At 43.4% G+C, this 21,616-nt stretch overlaps 1 protein-coding gene across 7 annotated transcripts in view; it reads right to left on the bottom strand.

Annotated features, from left to right (window-relative positions):
* The window catches only part of COBL (cordon-bleu WH2 repeat protein), a 288,288-nt gene that overhangs the window by 95,053 nt on the left and 171,619 nt on the right, over nucleotides 1–21,616 (bottom strand). For all 7 annotated transcript variants that reach the window (XM_032244191.1, XM_032244196.1, XM_032244192.1 and 4 more), the window contains one exon: nucleotides 21,133–21,306. In XM_032244191.1, the coding sequence (XP_032100082.1) occupies nucleotides 21,133–21,306 (174 nt within the window). The remainder of the gene's footprint in view (nucleotides 1–21,132; nucleotides 21,307–21,616) is intronic.

The following is a 21,616-nucleotide window of genomic DNA, read 5'->3' as shown; positions in this document are numbered from 1 at the left end:
GTTCCTCAAGTCAGAATTGAAACTAGCTGCCCTGTTACATCACTCTTAATCATGTCCCCAATGTATTTCTTACTATAACTTACTTACATCTGAAACGTTGTGTGGATTTGTTTATTTTCTACATCCCAACACTAGCTCCAATTTTAGCTATCCCCTATAGCATACAGCAGGCAGTTAAATTACTCAGCTGAAAGGATGAATGCATACGTTAATGATAAATACTCACTGCAATTACCGTCACCACCACAATAAAGTATGATTCAGATTTTTGTTTCAGCTTGTGTCAGTTTTGGTAAGTTGTATTTTTCATTTCATCTAAGTTTTCAAAATTGTTGGTAAAAAGTTCACATTTCCTCATTATCTTCATGTCCATAGAATCATATTAATGAGCCATCTTTTAAAATTGATATTAGCAATTTATGTTCTTTTTTTCCCCTGGATCAATCTAGATACAAGTGGATCATTTGGTTGACCATTTCAAAGACAGAGCTTTGATTTTATTCATTTTTCTCTACTATCTTTCTGCTTTTGATTTCACTGTTTTCTGCATTTATCTTTATTATCTTTTTTATTTTATTCTACTTTTTTAGCATGAGATGGAATCTTAAGTCTTTGATTCTTAACCATTGTTTTTTTCTAATATGACATTTAAAGTTATAAATTTGCCTCTAAGGAACTGCTGTGGCTGCATCCCACAAATTTTAATATATTATGTATATTTTTTCAATCAGTTCAAAATAGTTTCTAATTTCTTTTTTGACTTAGATTACTTAAACGTTTGTTGTTTACTAAGTATTTCAGGGTTGTCCTAGACATGTTGTTATTGTTGATTTCTAATGTAATACTCTACATGATATAAATCCTCATACCACATTGCACTAGAAAACAATGTGAACTTTGTAGTGGTTGGATATAGCATCCTATAAATATCACTCGTATTGGTAGTTGGTAATGTTGGTCAGATCCTCTATTTCTTTACTGATTTTTTTGGCCTAGTTGTTCTATCTGAAAGATTGTCCTCAGTCATGCTGTTCTCCACAATATGATGGTGGATGTGTCTATTTCTCCTTCTGTCAAATCTTCATGTATTTTGAAGTTCTGTTATTAGGTACATACACATATATATGACTATGAAATCTTCCTGATGTATTGATTGTTTTATCATTATAAAATATCCATCTTAAACTCTAGTAACACTTAAACTATTTTATCTGCTACCCATACAGCCACTCCAGTTTTCTTATGCTTACTAATTAAGTGGTATCTTTTTCTACCCATTCACTTTTAATCAATATCTGTCTTTTTCTTATAGACAACATTCTTATCTAACAGTCTCCACCTTTTAACTGAGTGTTTTAGTCAGTTAACATTTAATGTATTTATTGATATGGCTGAATTTAGATATACCAGTTTGTTTTCTGTTGTTGCTTCTGTTTATTGTTTCTCTGTTCTCATTTTACTTTTGGGTTTTAAAAATTTAACCACTTGATGAGCTGTACCTCTTTGCATTATGTGGTTTAATGGCTGCTCTGACAATTAGAATATGTGTGCTTAACTTTTATAGTCAAATAAGATTAAGTATTATAACCCTTCACAGCAAATGTGGATACCTTGCAAGCACATAGGTCCATTTATCCAGCCCCCCTATGCTTTGTGCTTCAGTTGTCCTATGTATTACATTTACAGAGGTTATAAACCCCAAAGACAATACTATACTTTTTAAGCAATCACATATGTTGGAAGTAATATACTGGAAAGAAATATATCACACATTTTGGAAAGAAACTAAGAGAAAAAACTAGTTTTTTATATTAATCTAGCTATGTACCATTTCTGACACTCTTTATGTCTTTCTAAGAGTCCAAGTTTCTATCTGGTATCATTTATCTTCAGCCTGAAGAATTTTTGTTAGTGTTTCTTTTGTGGAGGTCTAATGGCAATTCTTTGTATTTTATTTGAAAATGTCTTCATATTGCCTTATCCATGAAGGATATTTTTGCTGGGTAGGTAATTCTGAATTAACAGTTGCTTTGGCTCTTTTAGCACTTTAAAGATGTTTCACTGTTACCCAGATTCCACTGTTTCTGATGATAGCCATTCACTTTCAGAATGTTGCTACCCTGCCCAAAATATGGCATGTTTCTCTATTTGTGTATAGGATTTTCTCAAGTCCATTTTAAAGTAATTTCATTATAATGTACTTATGCATAGTTTTCTTTTTATTTATTTTGATTTAGATTCACCGAACTTTTTTAATTTGTAAACTTATGTCTCACAAAATTTGAAAAACTTTTGGCCCTTGTTTTTTGAATATTTTTTTCTCTTTTTATTCTGGGGTCAATAGCATCCCAGAATAAAAAGAAAAAAACAGAAAAAATGCGTCTTTGGCAATCTATTTTTTTTTCCTAAATTTTTCTCTTCTTCTTGAAACTGGATATTTTAAATTGATTTATTTTCAACTTCATTGCCTTTTTCCTTTGCTACCTTCATTCCGTTGTTAAGCTCGTCAGTGGAATTTTTATATTGGCTATTGTGTTCTTCCATTTTAGAATTTCTGCTTGGTTCTTTTTAATAGTTCTTAGTACCTGTATGCAATTTTTCCATTTTTTCATTCATTATGAGCATGTTCCAATTATGTCGTTACCATAGTTACCAGCAGTGGTAAAATTCTTATCTGTTAATTCCAACATCTGAGTCACCTACAGATTGGTTTCTATTGACCGTCTTTTTCCTTGAGAATAGGTCGCATTTTCCTGGTTCTTCATATGTTGAATAATTTTGGCCTGCATCCTGGACATTGTGAGTGTTATGCTTAGGAGGTTCTAGATCCCCTCATATTCCTCAGAAGACTGTAAATTACTTTGTCTTCACGGGCAATAAGCTGACTGGATTCACTTTAAGTCCTGTTTCCTGAGCAGCAATTAAATCTCAGTTCAGCTCTTTAGTTCTTAGCCAGGCTGCTTGGTTTCTGTCCTTTCCATGCATGGTTCAAGGCTCAGCCAGAGATTTAGCCAGAGCTTATCCACAGGATTTATGGCTTCCTCTCTTTGGCTTTCTCTTTTCTAGTATTCTTTCCTCACTTTCCAGAGGCTGATGGCTGTCATGAATTCTGCCACATGGTTCTGAATTAGGCCAGAACAAATGGGGACCACAAGTTACTTTCTTGAGTTTATATATAATCAATTGAAGTACCATGTTAATTTTCCCTTGCTGCATATCACATTACCATTAACCATATAACATTACCATCACATTTGTGTTTGTAGTTTAAACACAAACATACACATTTGTTATCTCACAGATTCCATGGGTTGGGAGTCCAGGCATGGCTTAGCTGGGTCCTCTGCTCAGGGTTTCACAAGGCTGCAGTCAAGGTATCAGCAGGCTGTGTTTCTATCTGGAGGTTTGACTGGGAAGGCTCAGTGGGGTTGTCAAAAGAGTTGCTTCTCTGGCAGGTGCATAACTGAGAGACCTGGCCTTTTACTGACTGTTGACCAGAGACAATCCTCACATACTAGGGGCCACCTGCATTTCACAATCTTTTATAATCACAAGGAATGACATCGCATCATCTTTGCTGTCTCTTATAAGTTAGAAGCAAGTTCCAATTCACTAAAGAAGAAGGGCTCATACAAGGATGTGAATCACTGGGGGGAGGGGAGTTGTCACATTAGGGTGTGTTGGTCACAAAGATCAGCAGTATGCTTTACACTCCTATAATCTGGGGCCCTTGGAGGTTCAATAACTTCCCCAAGGTTGTACAGGTTAGTGTTGGTGGAATCCAGAACAGATTCAAATCTAGGCAAAGCCTATGTCCTCCTATCCCTCTTACATCCAACAAGCAGACTATGCTCTGCACTGCTGGAGCAGGCTGGACCCAGGCACAGAGGCATCCACAGAAGGAGCACAGTATCTGCAAGTCAATGCTGTCCAGCTTTCCTGGAGCCATGTGGGATGTCAGGCCCATGGCTGCAGCTCGGAATACCCAAGTATAAAATTAGTTTCCGCAGTCCCACAGTCACTCGAAAACATCTTATTTTCTAAGATATAATTAAAGTCACCAGAGATTACATCACATAGGAAAGTTTTACAAATGACACAGTTTAATTCGGACGCATAAAAAGGTTAAAATATACCTACCAAAGTTTCAGGGACATTATCTGACAAATACAGAGATTCTGTCAGTTTGGTTATAAACTAAGTTTCCCTGGTGATATTATTACCTCTTCTAAGGTATTCAGGTTATCTTTTAAAGTATTTAGGCTATATAATCTAGGCTCTGATTACCATATATGTCCTAGATATATACGGTGACACAGTTTCTAACAGTTTATATAAAGAGGTGGTCAATACTAAGGGAAACATTGGTTTTGTAAATAACAGCTGTAAAACCATCATCCTCTAAGAACCAAGAGAACCGAGTTATTTTTGACAAACAGACTCACAGCTGGCTTGTGTGGGAAGTTCATTTACCTGGGGCCCATATTTGTAAAGTAAAAGGAGGAGGGAGCTAAGCTGTGTTCATGATCTTCCAGGTCCTTTTCTTCTAAAATTAGAAACTGCACCACGAGCTTCTCTAATATAGAAACTGAGTAGTAAGTAAAGTTTTTAAGGGGAAAAACAATATTTTTATATCACAAATACAGGTTAAATGTTGAATTCAAGTCTTTGTAGTAAGTCTGTGTGGTCCTCCACATCAATGGGTCAGGTATTACTTAGAAGTTTACCAAATCATTCCTATGACAAAACCATTTACTTAAAAACATTCACCTATACAGGACTTTAAATATTTGAAAATCCTTATTATTTTTGTAAGTACTATTACAAGTTCTATTAATACATTAGCTCTTCAAAACCTTAGTTAATTAGATAGGTAAGGATATTATTTGATGTCTAAGGAAACAGAGCTCAGAAAAGTTGACGGGCAAGTCCTTTTGCATGACTTGCCCAAAGTTGTACAGAAGTTGTAAATGGATGAGAAAGACCACACAGCCTCTAAACCAGTAGATCTCATTAAATACAAGATGCCTGTTCTTAATTGTTGGCTCCCTCAGCAAAGACATGCTATATGCTTTCAGAGTGTTGGCTGGAAGCCTGTTTGACAATCTTAATATACTGAAGTAAGTGAATATAATAAATATGGTACTACAGAAAAAAGAGAAAACAACAGAACGCTTTATAGCTCCAGCTTGCAAGGATCAAACAAGGGGGTCAAATCAGTGCTGTCAAATGGTATGACATACAAAGGAGAAAGGAAATACATGGAGAGGGAGGGCAAATGACCTAAAATGTAAGTGATTTCACTGTCAAATAAATTTACCCACTAAAAATGCTTCAGGCATCAGTGAATCTTCATAGGTTCACCAAAAATATTTTACCTATCGAATACAAATAAGGCATTTGGAGAAAGTGTATTTACCATATTTAAGTAAAAAGATCTTACTTAAGACTATACCTTTTAAAGGAAATGGTTAAATAATATTGTACATTTTATTATTAAGTGTGGTAAATACACATATTATAAAATTTACCACGTTCACCTTTTTTTTTTTTTGAGACGGAGTTTTGCTCTTGTTACCCAGGCTGGAGTGCAATGGCACGATCTCGGCTCACCACAATCTCTGCCTCCTGGGTTGAAGCAATTCTCCTGCCTCAGCCTCCCGAGTAGCTGGGACTACAGGCATGCGCCACCATGCCCAGCTAATTTTTGTATTCTTAGTAGAGACAGGGTTTCGCCATGTTGACCAGGATGGTCTCGATCTCTTGACCTCATGATCTACCTGCCTCAGCCTCCCAAAGTGCTGGGATTACAGGCGTGAGCCACCGCGCCGGGCCTGGCATTTTTAATTGCACAGTTTGGCAGTGTTAAGTGCATTCACATCGTTCTGCCACCCATCTCCAAAACTCTTTTCATCTTGTAAAACTGAAACTCTGTACCCATTCCACAATAACTCCCCATCTCCTGCCCCCCAGGCCCTGGCAACCGTCATCCTGCTTTTTATCTCCATGAATCTACTGTAGATGCCTCATGTAAGTGGAATCGCACGGCATTTGCGTATTTGTCTTTTTGTGACTGGCTTGTTTCACTTAGCGTGATGACTTTAAGGTACATCCATGATGATGTATGTATCAAAATTTCCTTCCTTTTAAATGCTTATTTTTGTATTATTACTGAATATTTCATTGTAAACAAACCACAGTTTGTTTATCTATTCATCCATCAACAGACACCTGTGCTGCTTCCATGTTTCAGCTATTATGAATCGTGCTGCTATGAACATGGGTATACAGGTATCTCTCTTAGGCCCTGCTTTCAATTATTTTGGATATATGCCCAGAAGTGAAATTGCCAGATCCTATGGGAATTCTATTTTGGATTTTATGAGGACCTGTCATACTGTTTTCCATAGCAGCTGCACCATTTTACACTCCCACCAACAATGCACGAGGGTTCCAATTTCTCTACATCCCCGCCGAGGCTTCTTTGTGTGTGTGTGTGTGTGTGTGTGTGTGTGTGTGTGTGTGTGTGTTTCATAGTAGCCATCCTAATGGGTATGAGGTGGTTCTCATTGCGGTTTTGATTTGCATTTCTCTTATGATTAGTGACACTGAGCATCTTTTTATGTGTTTGCTGGGTCGTGTATTTTCTTTGGAGAAATGTCTAATTTAGTTGTTTACTTTTTGTTCTTAGGTTGAAGGGGTTCTCCATACATTCTGGATATGATTCCCTTATCATATACATAATTTGCAAATATCTTCTCCCATTCTGTGGGTTGCCTTTTTAATCTGTTGACTGGGTCCTGGTGTACAAAAGTAAAAACTTTGCCAATACTAAAATTGTTTGAGTTTGGTTGAGGAGTAAATCAAACGTCTCTGAACGTGAAGGTTAGCTAACCACACTGAACCCAGAGCAGTCACGCCTGAGTCCAGAACGGAAGTTCAAGACGAGATGGTGCTGGGAACCTCCGCACTAAGTTCCGGTTTCCAAATCCTGAACGCTGCCTCAAAGACAGGAAGTAAGATCTTTTACATTGCAAGGTTAAAATCCTGATTTATATTCGAAAACCCACGTTCCTGATTGTGGACAGAATCATGAAAGTACGTAGAAAGTAGCAAAATGCAAAGGTGAGAAAAATAATGAACTCACCCCTTCAGCAGTTTCCCTTCATAGTGAAAAACACACTGGCTGTTGACGTGACTGACAGGCAAAACCAACGTGACAAAGCATGACGAGGTACGCGGATAAGGACAGCATACCCACATGGTGGATATTTGAACAGCGTAACTCTCTAACACAAAGCCAGCTTCCCATTTCCTCCGTGTTGCTAAAATGTCAACGTGCAGGAGAGTGGCGAGCTCACCTTTCATTTTGATTTTATCAGAGCGCCCCCACACAATGTCACTCTCTGGTGAGTGCTAAAAATACTTAAGAATCTAATCTCCTTCAAACACCACTTGCTTCTTTCGCCACAAGTGTCAGAGAGGAAACGATCCACAAATAAAAGGTAGACGTTAAGCAACTAAAATAGCTCCTGTTTCCTTTCTCTGCACACGGGCGTTAGCTGCCCGGCTGTTTCCACCAAGGAGGATCCTTGCAGCCTGGCTGTTTTCACAGGCTCTGCAGTGGGAGCCGCCACAGGTTCCCAGGGATGTTTGTGTCAGACAGGAACTCGGCTTCCTTCACGCCTCTGAACACAGTGCTGTCCTCATCTTCACCATCTCCAGGATGGGAGGAGACAGCTTGGACGCCCGAGATGATCTCTGTAGCACTTCTATTTCCCCAGCATTTTTAGAAAGGTTGTTTTGTACCATCATACATGTTGTTTTTGTATTTCCACATTGTAAAACATAAATAAAACCTACACTTGGCTGTTTATTACAAAATGCATTAGTACAAATTCAGTTATTCAGCTCTTTGCTAGTTTTGTTTATTTACTACAACTAGCTCTTTGCTAGTTTTATTTACTAAAATGGCAGATATGCTTTATATCCGGAACATTTAAAATTTAAGTGACAGGCGGTGGCTCACGCCTGTAATCCCAGCCCTTTGGGAAGCCCAGGTGGGTGGATCACCTGAGATCAGGAGTTCGAGACCAGCCTGGCCAACATGGCAAAACCCTGTCTCTAACACAAACATAAAAATTAGCAGTGCACGGTGGCATACACCTATAATCCCAGTGACTCAGGAGGCTGAGGCAGGAGAATCACTTGAACCCAGGAGGTGGAGGCTATAGTAAGCTGAGATCACGCCACTGTACTCCAGCCTGGATGACAGAGCAAGACTCCATCTCAAAAAAAAAAAAAACAAACAAAAAAAACTAAATGACAACACTATTTTTGTAAAATGTAGACTCAAAGACAGTTTAGTTAGGGCTGAAAGAATCCTACTTGTTTTATTCTTTGTCCCTGTCAAGACTTTTAAAGTCTCATAACATACTGTATGAGCAGATAGACAGATTTTTGGAAGTTGGGTAAAGCCAAAAAATAAAGAAAGCATCTCAAAAAATAGTCAGATATCTGTATCTGAGCAAAACTGACAGATATATTTACAGTGTAATTGGCTATGCCTACAGTAATGGCTTAGCAGTTTATGCCTTTGAACATGAGCTTGACATGGCTTCCAGACTTCTTCAGTTTATACATATTTGGAGCTGGCTACCCTGATGAAGTTAACCCCATTTACTGAGTGGTTCCATCAACAGAACAGAGTTCTACAGAACAAGAGTCTTGAATTCCTTGTCGCTCCCGTGCCAGTTTTGCTTACTTTTTCTGACACGAGGCCACGCGTGGAGGTGAACCAATTCTATTATGTTTTGCCAGATGTTTCAACTGCAGTGGTACTTTCTGCACAGGCAGAACAGGCTGCTGCGAAAGAGCGCCATGATACACCCAGTGTGTCTCTGGGCTCCCAACTGGAGTGAGATGGCCTTTCCAACACTGATGGCTTCTCTGGGATGGGAACTAGGCTGGAACCATGCAAAATTGTGTCGCAAATGGGAGCTTCCCATGGGGTCAGCTGCTGCCACTGTCCTGGACCCCTACGTCATAATCTACCCAAGAGACAAGCATTCTCTGTATTCTGGGGACATAAACTGCTCCAAGTAAGTGCTGAGAGCTCTTAAAGGGCTGAGTCTTACACACCCTTCAGTTCCTCATGGAAACTGCTCTGCCTGTAGACAGGAACCACATTTTCCTTTGTGATGATCTCAATTTGTTTCCCCCCAATTTTTTTCTTTTCTTTCTTTCTTTTTTTTTTTTTTTTTTTTTGAGATAGTCTCACTCTATCTCCTAGGCTGGAGTGCAGGGGCGCCGTATCAGCTCACTGCAAACCTCTGCCTCCTAGGTTCAGGTGATTCTCGTGCCTCAGCCTCCCAAGTAGCTGGGATTACAGGTGCACACCACCATACCCATCTAATTCCTTTGCAAACCACCATGGCACGTGTACACCTATGCAACAAACCTGCACATTCTGCACATGTACCCCAGAACTTAAATAATAAAATAAAATAAACCCCCCAAAATGAGGTCATTAAGGTAGGCTCTCATCCAATATGGCTATACTCATAAGAAGAGGACGGGACACCTGGGGTGCACAGGTATCACAAAGGCCCTGAAATGCCACAGCAGGAAGACGGCCGCCTGTAAGCCAAGGAGGGCCCTCAGGAGGAACCAACTTTGCTGACACCTTGGTCTTGAACTTCCAGTCTCCAGGGCTGTGAGAAATAAATTTCTGTTGTTTAATCCACCCAGTCGATGGCATTTTGGTTTTGGCAGCCCTAGAAAACTTATACAACTTTTCACTTAGATGTTAAGGCAGTCATGATGCTTGTAAAAATTCAGACTATGATTCTACAAGGTGCTGCTCCAGACTATGTTTTAGACGGGCTCTTCTGTTATACACACTGCCATGGTGCTGGGCAGTCACTCAGCCTGTCTGTGCCCCATCATCTATAAAATGGAGACAGCAGTCCCCATCTCGTGGGGATCTGAGAAGGATTAAATAATATAACCGCCGTGTGGCATTTCCCCACATATTCTTAGCTCTCTTGTCGCAATTCGGCCTGACGGAAAATTTTTTTTAGACAGTCAACTAAAACAAATGTTTTCAGAACATCTGCATACTTGTTCAAGTCCTGTCTTCTGGGGCAATGAGATGTTACCTGCTGTCTTGGGACAGGAACTTTAACAGCTGGATACAGTGATCATGTCCCAGTGAGTCTTTCCATTTTTCAGCTAAAATTTTCTAATTTCTGCTATATTTTAAGTGAGGGATGGCAACTTCTAGACTCTTCAATTTCAAGAATGTTCTCCTCTGGATACCTTTTAGTTTTTTTTTTTTTTTTTTTTTTTTTTTTTTTAAGCATGGTGTTAAGGCTGAGCGCAGTAGCTCACGCCTGTAATCCCAGCACTTTGGGAGGCCGAGGCACACATATCACTTGAGGTCAGGGGCTCAAGACCAGCTTTGCCAACACAGCGAAACCGCATCTCTACTAGAAATATAAAAATTAGGGGGGCATAGTGGCGTGTGCCTGCAATCCCAGCTATTAGGGAGGCTGAGGCAGGAGAATTGCTTGAGCCTGGGAGGTAGACGTTGCAGTGAGCCAGGACAGTGCCACTGCATTCCAGCCCGGGTGACAGAACGAGACACTGTCTCAGGGAGAAAAAAAAAAAAAAAAAAAAAAAAAGATGTTGAGAGACCCACTAACTGAACGAACAGGTGTTGCCAGCACCAAACAGGGTGGTACCACCCCACCCTCGTCCTGACCATCATGCTTCTGTTAGGACAGGCAGGGCCCCTGTACCCCTTCCACAGCCTTCACTGGCTCTTAGCCCAACCAGAGTACCTGAGCTACTTTCTTGTGTGTGCCATTTATCAGAGCACCCTCATTCTTACATTTGAAACCGAAGGGCCTCTGGGGTCAGCCTTGGACTGAGGTACGTGGAGGATCCCGGGTGGGATCTGAGCATGGGACTCTCCTTGTTCAGGGTCCATGGCATGTAGAACATGGAAGTGACTGATTTGAACATCATCAGAGACCCTGAAAGTCTGAGTCACTCACCCCCCTCAAATGTCATCTCCCAGAGGATCTGCCTGGTGTAGGGACCCACTCTGAACCCTAACACTGCCCCATTTGCCCTCCTTTCACCACCCTGCAGCTGGAGTAGAACACCAGCCAAGTTGCTGGTTAATTCAAGGTGATGCCCCTCTGCAGTGTCACCAGAGACGTCCCTCCAGAAAGACAGTGGCCTGTTCATCTCAGGTGAGCCTGCTTAGCTGTCTGGCATCAAGCCCATGTTCACCCGCTCATAAATGTCTACTGAGGGCCCACCGTACTCCAGGCACGTGCTTATGGCTGGGGACACCACGCGGGGACAAGTCACGGTCCCAGGTTGGAAAGTCAGCCAAGTGGATGGCGAATACAAGCTGAGTGCTGGAGGCCATGGGACATGGAGGGCCCTGGGTCTGTCTCAACCTTGTTGCTGGTGGCCTCACCCACCCCACATCAGTCTATCACTACCCTTGCCAACGAGCACTGCGAGATGAATGACAACATGGGCAGCCGCTACAAAGTCCCCAAACCAGAAAGTCACAAATGTCGTGAGCTACATCCAGAGGCTCGGTTTACTGAAAGAGCTCATCATGCCAGCAGGAGGAACGGGGTCACTGAGACAACAGATGCCCAAGCTGCCAGCTTGTTAGGCTGCTGCCCACGACAACAGCGGAGCACGACTTACGCCTTTGGAAAGAATTCTGGAACCCAGAAGAACAGGGAACAAACCAAGAGAATTTTGCACTCTGCTACAGGGACAGACACAACTGAGGAGGGTGCAGGTCCCTTGGCCAGGAAGTCACTGGCTGCATTCTGCTTTGGACAAAAAAGTACAAGGTGGAGGAGAGGATGTTGTTGTGGGGACAGAGTGCATGGTGGCCTTGTGTTCAAGTCAGACTTTTGAATTTCTGAAAGACTACAGCATTCACAATAGGCCCCAGAAGACACAGGAATAAACACACAAAAGAAGCTGAAAGGTCTGGGGGTTGTGGCTATAAAGGAAACCTCCCTTCTGGCCTGAAGGCAGGGTGTGCCAAGGCTGGGGGTGTTTTACTTAAGAGCAGCCCCAGAGAGCAAAGGGGTGATCTGAACTCCCTCTTTTGGGGGACAGAACAATGATCTGAGCTCTTTTGGGGGGACAGAACACTGTGCTGTTGAGTTACCAACCACTGGCAAAACAAAATGGTAACAGCACTCATTGTTCGTGCCCTGCACTGGAGAATGGACACTAAAACATGAAAAGGAAGCACAGCGCTCCCAAGGTACTCCAGAACGTGAAGCTGTGTTATTCAAGTTCACAGTGGAGGAAGTGGGAAAACTTCTGCCACATCTGAAAGAAAGTCTTGGCAGCTGGTTTGCGGATGTTAAAACTCTAAGATGGGCCCCTGGATACACAGACACCCCACCTTGACGGCGACACCCTCTTCCCCGCTAGGGTTTTTATTCTTCTTGTACAAAGTTGGAGGGGGAAAGTGTCCCTGCTCTAAACCCAGATTTACTTCTTTGCTTTGCTTTTGCAGGCATCTCTGACATGCAGCTCAGCCTGGTCTGAGGCTCAGTTTCCACAACTCAGATGATGAAGGGACATCATAATTAGCAAGGTCGCCAGGATGGCTGTGACATCTAACAAGTCATGGGGAGGCATTTTATCCACAGCAAAGTAAGTGGGACACGTGTGTGTGTGTGTGTGTGTGTGTGTGTGTGTGTGCGTGTGTGTGTGTTTGTGTGTGTATTTGAAAGAGTCATGGTCAAGAGACATTGGAAGACCAAACTGAGTGAAGGGAATTTAAAAAGACAGCCAGATAGCTAAGAGAAAAAAAATCTCGGATGTAAAAAAGCAGCAAACACAGAGCAGGGAGGAGAGAAATGAGAGGGAGTGGTAGGGAGCTGGAGTATCCTCCCATCTTCACATTGCGTGTGGCTGCTGCACCCAACCTACAGACAGCAGAGGCTCGCCCGCTCACTGTGTGACAAGTGGCAGTGTCCAGCCTCCAGCCCACACAGCTGCTCCTGAGGCCTCCCCTTGGCTGTCAGGACCCTGCGCCCCTCAAGCCCCTCATGGAGGCTCCAGAAGACAGTGCTGTGCCGGGTGCCCCCGTGTGCTGTGGCCTTCCTAAGGGAAGATGAACAAACGGTTCACTTGGCATTGTAGTGGGCAGGTGGGCGCCTCCCCAGGCTGTCCCAGCAGCAGCAGCTCTGGTCTGCGAGGTGGCATGCAAACTGCAAACGGGCCTGCCTGTGCCCTTTCGTCCTACCTCTGCCCAGACAGACTGTCCCCGCCCCACCTCACACTGAGGGCGGTAAGATCGGTCTCTAGCCCTGGCACCTGTTCTTTTCATGGCCCATTTACAACTCTTTCTCTTAGTGAAGAGTAAATATTCCAAGTCCTGGCCAAAGTTGCCACCATTTATTCCTTAAACACTAAGCCAGCTCCTTGAGCAAAGCGATTCCTTCGCTATTTGTGCACATATTGAAATCAGGGTTTTTCCACTGAGGAAACTGTGTTAGTTCCTTTAAGCTGACATAACAAAATACCATAGACTGGGGAGGCTTATAAACAACAGACACTGATTTCTCACAGTTCTGGAGGCTGAAGCCCAAGGTCATGGTGCAGGCAGATTTCGTGTCTGGAGGGCCGACTTCCTGGTTCAGAGGGCACCTTCTTGCCGTGCACTGACATGGTGGAAGGCGGGGGGGGGGCTCTCTGGGCTCTCTTTTAGAAGGACACTAATCCCATCATGAGGTTCCACCCTCACGACCTCATCACTCACCAGACATTATCAAGTTTGGAGTTGGGATTTTGACATCTGAGTTTTGCAGGACACCAACATTTAGAGCACAGCAGAGGTGATCCATACATACGGGTTAGGTAAATAAATCATGTACACATAAAGTAAGTTCCCATAAATACTGACTGGTCTAATGGGCACAGTGTTAGATGCTGGAGATGTGTCAGGGAACACAGAATTCCTGGCTTCCTGAGCCTAGTCTGGGCAGGTGCTGGAAGAGCCTGAAACCAGGGAAAGGGACAAAGAGTGACAGAGGGTGGAGGTGGCCAGCGAGACTGTGGATGCGGTGACTGCCAAGCAAGGTCTGGTGCAGTGAGGAGGTGAATGGGACGCTGGGGAGAGGCAGGTGAAAGGCTCTGCCAGGCGTGGGGAGAAGCAGGGGAGGTGCAGCTGGCACATTCAACTGTGATGTGAGACTGCAGAGACTTTAATGTATCGCGTGATCCTGCTTCTGTTTAGATACCTGTTGCTTTGGCAATGGCGTAGAGAAGATTCTGCAGGGGATGGGGGCATGAGCAGAAGGAGGATCTAGTTAGGAAGCCAGTGCAGGAAACATCTCAGTGGGGCATGGGAGTGCTTGAGCGCAGGAGTGCAGGTGGGAGCAGAGGGGAGTGCCTGGATTCTGGATATACTTCAAGGGAAAACAGGCAGGATTCCTGGATATAATTCAAGGAAGTATATCCTTGTATGTCCCTGGAAGTATGTCCCTGGATATACTTCAAGGGAAAACAGGCAGGATTCCCTGACAGGTGGATATGGTTGGTGTGTGTGAGCAGAGAGACTGTCAAGGTGGGTATGATGATTCTGTCCTCATCACCTCATACTCTGGATTGGCCCAAGTGGTCTTCTCCCACCTGAGCTCATGGTAAACTGAAGGACTCTCTCCTCGGCTGAGCCTCAGCTAACCTCAGAGTCCTTCCTTCCGAACAAAGCACTCCTGGAAGCCAACTAGCTGAGAAGTGGCCATGAGATGCACCCAGCAAAGACCAGAGCCCTCTAATTAGTATGAAAAATAATTTTTGGGCTGGGTGCAGTGGCTCACACTTGTAATCCCAGCACTTTGGGAGGCCGAGGCAGGAGATCACGAGGTCAAGAGATCGAAACCATCCTGGTCAACAGGGTGAAACCCCGTCTCTATTAAAAATACAAAAATTAGCTGGGCATGGTAGCGCACACCTGTAGTCCCAGCGATTCGGGAGGCTGAGGCAGGAGAATTGCTTGAACCCCGGAGACGGAGGTTGCAGTGAGCCGAGATCGCGCCATTGCACTCCAGCCTGGGTAACAAGAGTGAAACTCCGTCTCAAAAAAAAAAATAAAATAAAAAAGACAAGTAATTTTTGAATGTCTCTGGGCATCATCCACTTTATCAGTAACCAATTCACCACCACCACAAGGCATGTGATAAGAAACAGAAGGCCAACTTCACTCCAGGAGGACAGCAGGAAGAAGTCTGCAAAGATAAGGATCACAATGACCTCAACACCCTCGCTGAGAGAGATGGGAAATACGCGTGCTTATTTTAACAAGCAAAAAATATCAGGCCTAGATGGTGAGAGGACTTGGGTCTGGCATCCGCTGGCCAGGGGGTCTGCAGCGCGGCTCTCCGGGACTTCCCAGGACAGGGGCTGCCAGGGCCTGCCTCCCCATGGTGCCCTCTCTGTGGAACACGATCAAGCACACACCAGAATGACTGATGCTGATCAAACGGACACTTCGGTTCTTGATGGAATGTGTCTTTGGGAATCTGGACAGCATAGTTTTATGACTTCCTGTAACATTCTAGTTACCAGATCCAGGAAATGGAACTTCAAGTAATAATGCTTTCCATTAACTTTCTAACACACACAGATCATCCTCAGTCTTCACGCAGTATGAAATACTATCTTTTGATGCATACACTGTGCTGAGATATTAGAGTAATAAATATCAATTTATGCTTTCAAGTGCAAGGCCTTGTGTGTAGCAGATATTCAACAAATATTCATTGAATTCATAAGCACATTTTTTACAGAAAAGTCTATTCTAGGTTATACTAATAACTGATCATAACACTGCCTCCATCGTCACTTATTTTAATGGCCAACATCACTAGCAATTTCAGTCCCAATGTAATAAACTTGAGATCATGGAGAAACGGACTTGTCAGCTTGGAACTTTATAGCATTGAACATAATAAATGCAATAATTCAAATAATATAGAAAAAAGAAAGCTTGAATAACTTTAAAATTTTTTTGAATTCCTTGTCAATTACAATAAAAATGGATTTATAGAGGTATCTGCACAAAAGCAGATGTATAATAACTGTATATTGACTGAATAACTATGAAATATATATTTGTGGATAATGAAAACCAAAATTAGATAACACAGATTAGTAAACTTCCATGTTACTTTTTTTTGAGACAGAGTCTCACTTGTTACCCAGGCTGGAGTGCAATGGCGTGATCTTGGCTCACTGCAACCTCCACCTCCTGGGTTCAAGCAATTCTTCTGCCTCAGCCTCCCGAGTAGCTGGGACTACTGGCGCGCATCACCATGCCCAGCTAATTTTTTTTTTTGTATTATTAGTAGAAACGGGGTTTCACCGTTTTGACCAGGATGGTCTCAATCTCTTGACTTCGTGATCCACCCACCTCGGCCTCCCAAAGTGCTGGGATTATAGGTGTGAGCCACCACGCCCAGCTGAATATTGTGTCACTCTTTAATAGGTAAAGTGAGTCCCCTATAAAAGGGTGTCTTGACAGTAGTTGATTCTTCTTTTTTTTTTGAGATGGAGTTTTGCTCTGTTGCCCAGGCTGGAGTACAGTGGCACAATCTCGGCTCACTGCAACCTCCGCCTTCCAGTTTCAAGTGATTCTCCTGCCTCAGGCTCCCAAGTAGCTGGGATTACAGGTGCTCACCCCTACACCCAGCTAATTTTTGTATTTTTAGTAGAGACAGCGTTTCACCATGTTGGCCAGGCTGGTCTCCAACTCCTGACCTTGTGATCTGCCCGCCTTGACCTCCCAAAGTGCTGGAATTATAGGCGTGAGCCACCTTGCCCAGGGATGATTATTATTCATAAACAGAAGCTATCTGGACTTTAAGGGATGCGCAATTCTCGTCTCTAGAATCCTCAGAAGGTATGGAATAGTGAGTAGGGTGTTTGTGGTTTGTGGCTGAGAAGGGAAAACGCCACCAAGAGAAAAGAGGATGCAGGTATTATTTAACAGAATGAGCCTACTGCAGGGGCTTAGCAATTTTTTAATTGTACATTTGGTATTTGCAGCAACAGAAAATTGCATTTTTAAATATCATCTGCCACTGGGTTAATGGAGAACCTGGCTGGGGCAATGGACCCTTCACCCCCACTGCTCAGCCCTCCCTACTTCAGGCATGCTGGCTACTCCTGTCCCCCACTGCACCGTGGCCAGCTCTCATCTCTCACCTTTATGCAGAGCACACACCTAAGGACACAAGGCACAGAGAAGGGTGATCTCGTCCAAGCTCCCATTTCTAGTGCTGGCCAAACTGGGATCTGAACCCAGGCAAGTACCATCAGATCCATGTCTTACATCACAGCAGGCACTGGCCAGTGCTGTTCTTATTGATGCCATTTTACGGAGGAAACTGAGGACCAGAGATGAGCAGAGGACTGCCCACACGGGCATCTGTGTCGACAGCCCCTACTCGCAATCTTCATCCTGGCCCAAGAGCAAAACAAGTGGGGAAACCATGAGCAAATAAGAGGAAAACAAAGTCTCCTTCGGGATGGGTTGCTAAAGACTCGGTGTGCCAGTCAGTCTGCGTTGCTCTAGAGAAATACCTGAGACTGGGTAATTTACAAAGAAAAAAGGTTTAATTGGCTCATGATTCCACAGACCGTACAGGAAGCATGGCACCAGCATCTGCTCAGTTTCTGGTGAGGCCTCAGGAAGCTTTTACTCATGGTGGAAGGCGAAGGCAGATCAGGTATGTCATGTCACGTGGTGAGAGAGGGAGCAAGGTCGGCGGGGCTGCCACACACTTTTAAAAAACTAGATCTCAGGTTAAGCTACCAGAGAGATAACACTCATCACCATGGGGATGGCACCAAGCCATTCAAGAGGGATCTGTCCTCATGGCCCAAACACCTCCCACCAGGCCCCACCTCCAACTGAGATCACATTTCAACATGAGATTTGGAGGGGACAAACATCCAAACCATATCACTCCATATAGGAAGGGGGCTCGGACCCAAATGCAAGAGCAGCGAGTAAGAATTCTAGCAGCTGCCTAGGGCCCAGGACAAAGGGAGGGTTCACCCTCTATGGGGCACGATGCTGAGAGGACAGCATAGGCACCAGGAGGTGAAGCAGGAAGAAAATCCTGTGCAGAACAGACAATTCCTCTGTCCTCCCAGATGAGGGTTCCCTGGGTCCCAGTGAGAAGGAGTGAGGGCTACTCATGTGTTTTAACTTTACTGCATAAAATGATTACTCCATAGCATAGATGGATTCATTTTCAGGTAACTTTCCTGCTGAAGGATCTCATAGCAGATCTGTTACCTTTAAGTAGTCAAAATTTGGAGCCCGCAGCTGAGGAAGGTGATGTTCTACGGAGGGTGGTTCTCAAAGGGCGGTTTGCCGGAGGAGCAGCACTTGAGAGGCATATGCTCAAGCCCCATCCAGACCTACTGAATCAGCACTCGGGTGGGGCCCAGGAAAGTGTGTTTTAACAAGCCCTTCGGTTGATCCGATGCCCGCTCAAGTCTGAGAAATCCTGAGAGCATAAGATGCCTTAACGTGTACAATCAATCATTCTGGTCTGAAGGTTCCACATCATAAATGCTGCATTCACAGTACTGTGGGAAGAGCCACGGGGTCTGAGGACAGCATTCAGCCACCTGCAGGCTCTAACACCTCTGGGAAAACCTCTTCAAAAAATACCTTTAGAAATAATAAACACACATGATCAAATCATGAATGCATAATCAGGTGAGAAATACTAACATAATGATTACAATTTTTAGAAAATTTTCAAATGAACTAGAGGATGGGTAAAATTATCCCACCTTTAGAACTTGAAGAAGCAAATACTGAATTTTTTAAACTAGTTGATAAAAAAAATAGCCTGTTAAAATAGAAAAATGCAGTCATTCTCCTTTTCTTACGAACTAGTCATGTCCCCGAAAATGAACCTTTCCTCCTTGTTCAGGACACTGGCGTTAGTAACAGTTGCATACAAATAAGGTTTCCCAAACAAACATCTTATCTTTATATGGAAGGAAGTTCACGATGAAGGAGTTGACGTTCTTCCCCAACAACGACGACAATACATTTTTGGGTTCTTTTCCCAGAAATTAGTAAATAACAAAATACCTTTCGTTTTAAAAAAGCATGTTCATAGCAAATGCTTAAATCTAATCCATATGCCACTCATATGCTTAAAAAGGAAGATGGTTTCCATGAGCCAATTTCTCCACTCATTCTGTGCCAAATAAAACAGATTTCAGCAAAAAGCTTTTACTGCCTCCGAGGAAACTCTGTTCATTCTTCAGGGTATAAAGTGCTACTTATTTTTCATTCAGAATTCCCAATTCTCTACTTACTGTACATTTTCCCACTCGAGCAAGCTTTATCCATGGTGGGTAAGCACATTAAAGGCAGAAAAATACAGCATCTTCTCCGGGTAGAAGAAAATTTTAAAATGCCGGTACAGTTCATCATCTACATTCTATCGCATTAAGAAAATACAATTCCTATTAAAAGAAAAAAGCTGACATAATATTGATCCTGGAATTCATACTTTTTATTACTGCTAAAGAAACACCTATCCTAAGCCAAAGTGAAAAGACATTCCCAGGGGCATTAGCAGGGAAAAGGCCAATGCTATCAACATGATCCACATGTTATAATAAAGTTCAGAATCTACATCCAAGCAAATTAACGAGGCGCACTGCAGAAAATCAGAAGAAACACCTTTGTGTTTTCCATTTGCATCATCTTCTGGATATGTACAACAAAAAGGTACCATTTTTGCCTAAATTTCTCTTTATGAAAACACAGCTAACATATCAGGAAGAACTCAAACTGTCAGTCACATTAGAAAAAAATATGTATCTATTTTTGAGACAGAGTTTTGCGCTTGTCGCCCAGGCTGGAGTGGTACAATCTTGACTTACTGCAACCTCTGCCTCCTGGGTTCAAGTGATTCTCCTGCCTCAGCCGCCCAAGTAGCTGGGACTACAGGCATGTACCACCATGCCCTGCTAATTTTATATTTTTACGCAAAAGATGGGATATTTTTAGTAGAGATGTATTTTTAGTAGAGACAGGTTTTACCATGTTGGCCATAGTTGGTCTCAAACTCCTGATCTCAGGTGATACTCCTGCCTTAGCGTCCCAAAATGCTGGGATTATAGGCATGAGCCACGGCGCCCAGCCTAGAAAATATTTAAGAGACACAAAAAGCAAAATATTTTATTTGAAAATGTTTTGCACTGCAGGCTTTTTAGGCAGATTTTTAGGGATATGAAGAACAAAGGACGGGAGCAGGATGGTCTCTGAGACCCAGAGATAAAGAACACCCATGAAGGAGCAGAGATGGATGGCCAGAGAACCGACTTGCAAAAACAGACGGACAGACGGACATACCTGGACAGATCGACAGGCAGGCTGATAAGGAAATTACAAGGCATATCAGGACCCTGCCAGTGGTATCTGCTGCTATAACTTTTAATCAAGATCCACGGGCCAAGCCTCACGTTCAGGAGGCACAGACTTAGTTTTTTGGATATTTTGAGAGCAAATGAGCAAAACGGAGCTTTGAATCTGAAGACTAGCAAGGGTGTGACACTCTCAAACTATGCAACTGGGCTGGGCCACACGACACAAGCGGTAAGAGTTAGGAAGTAAAGTCCTGCCACAGAATGAACGGACTCTGAATGTGCTTTCTGTAAACGCTGGCATTTGTGGCATGCTGCCACCACAGGAAGGTGTGATGCAGTCAGTCAGAAACATCTCAGCCTAGGGAGGAAGACCACGTCCTTATCTTTACACCCACAGGGTGCATCTGACCTCTTAGGGTGGCGGAGAGCAGGACTAAGCTGCTGGGCACATCCTGACTGCCTTGGGGAAATCCACTTCTCAGAGTTAAAAACATGAGCCCCTCCTGGCATCTTGCCTTCTATATAAAGCTTAAATATTTGCCCTCAACACTCCAGCTGCTATGGCCATAAACAGGAAGGACTACTGTGTTCCCAGGGAGCTCTGGAAGAATCACTGTGTCATTTAAAAGACGCTTTGGTTGTGAGAACAGCCCGTTGCCCTACCTTTTCCAACGCCTTGTCTTGCACAGGTGGCCCTGAACCTGGAGGCAGAGGGGCTCGGCGCTTCTTCATCTCCGACTTCACGGACACCCCTGAGATGCTGCCCAGCGAGAGGGATGGACCCAACGTAATGGAACGTGAGTGCATGGATGGGGAGTTGGGTGTCGTTAAACAGCCCTGTTGGGGAACAGACAAACAGAAAACCAAATCAGCGTGAGATGACTTCTCCCCATATGAATGTTCACACGTGAAGATAAAGTGCTAATCCGTCCACCTGAGCTTGAACGGCATCTGTTTCCGCGGTCAGCTTGAATGGCCTGAGTGAGCCCTGCCTGTAGCTTTCCAGGGAAAGCTGGAGAAGACGCTGCAGAACAGACTCATGCTGTGATTTCTTAATCATGAAGGCGATGGCAGACTCCACTAAGAAGAACACTTAACCACTACAATCATTTAATCTTCTTGACCAACCTGCAGGTGTGAATTAGCT

Source organism: Sapajus apella, unplaced genomic scaffold (assembly GCF_009761245.1).
Source record: "Sapajus apella isolate SASKATOON/1434 unplaced genomic scaffold, GSC_monkey_1.0 scaffold54, whole genome shotgun sequence".
Lineage (NCBI taxonomy): Eukaryota > Metazoa > Chordata > Mammalia > Primates > Cebidae > Sapajus > Sapajus apella.
The sequence above is the reverse complement of the archived record's forward strand: the minus strand, read 5'-3'. Positions and strand labels throughout refer to the sequence as shown.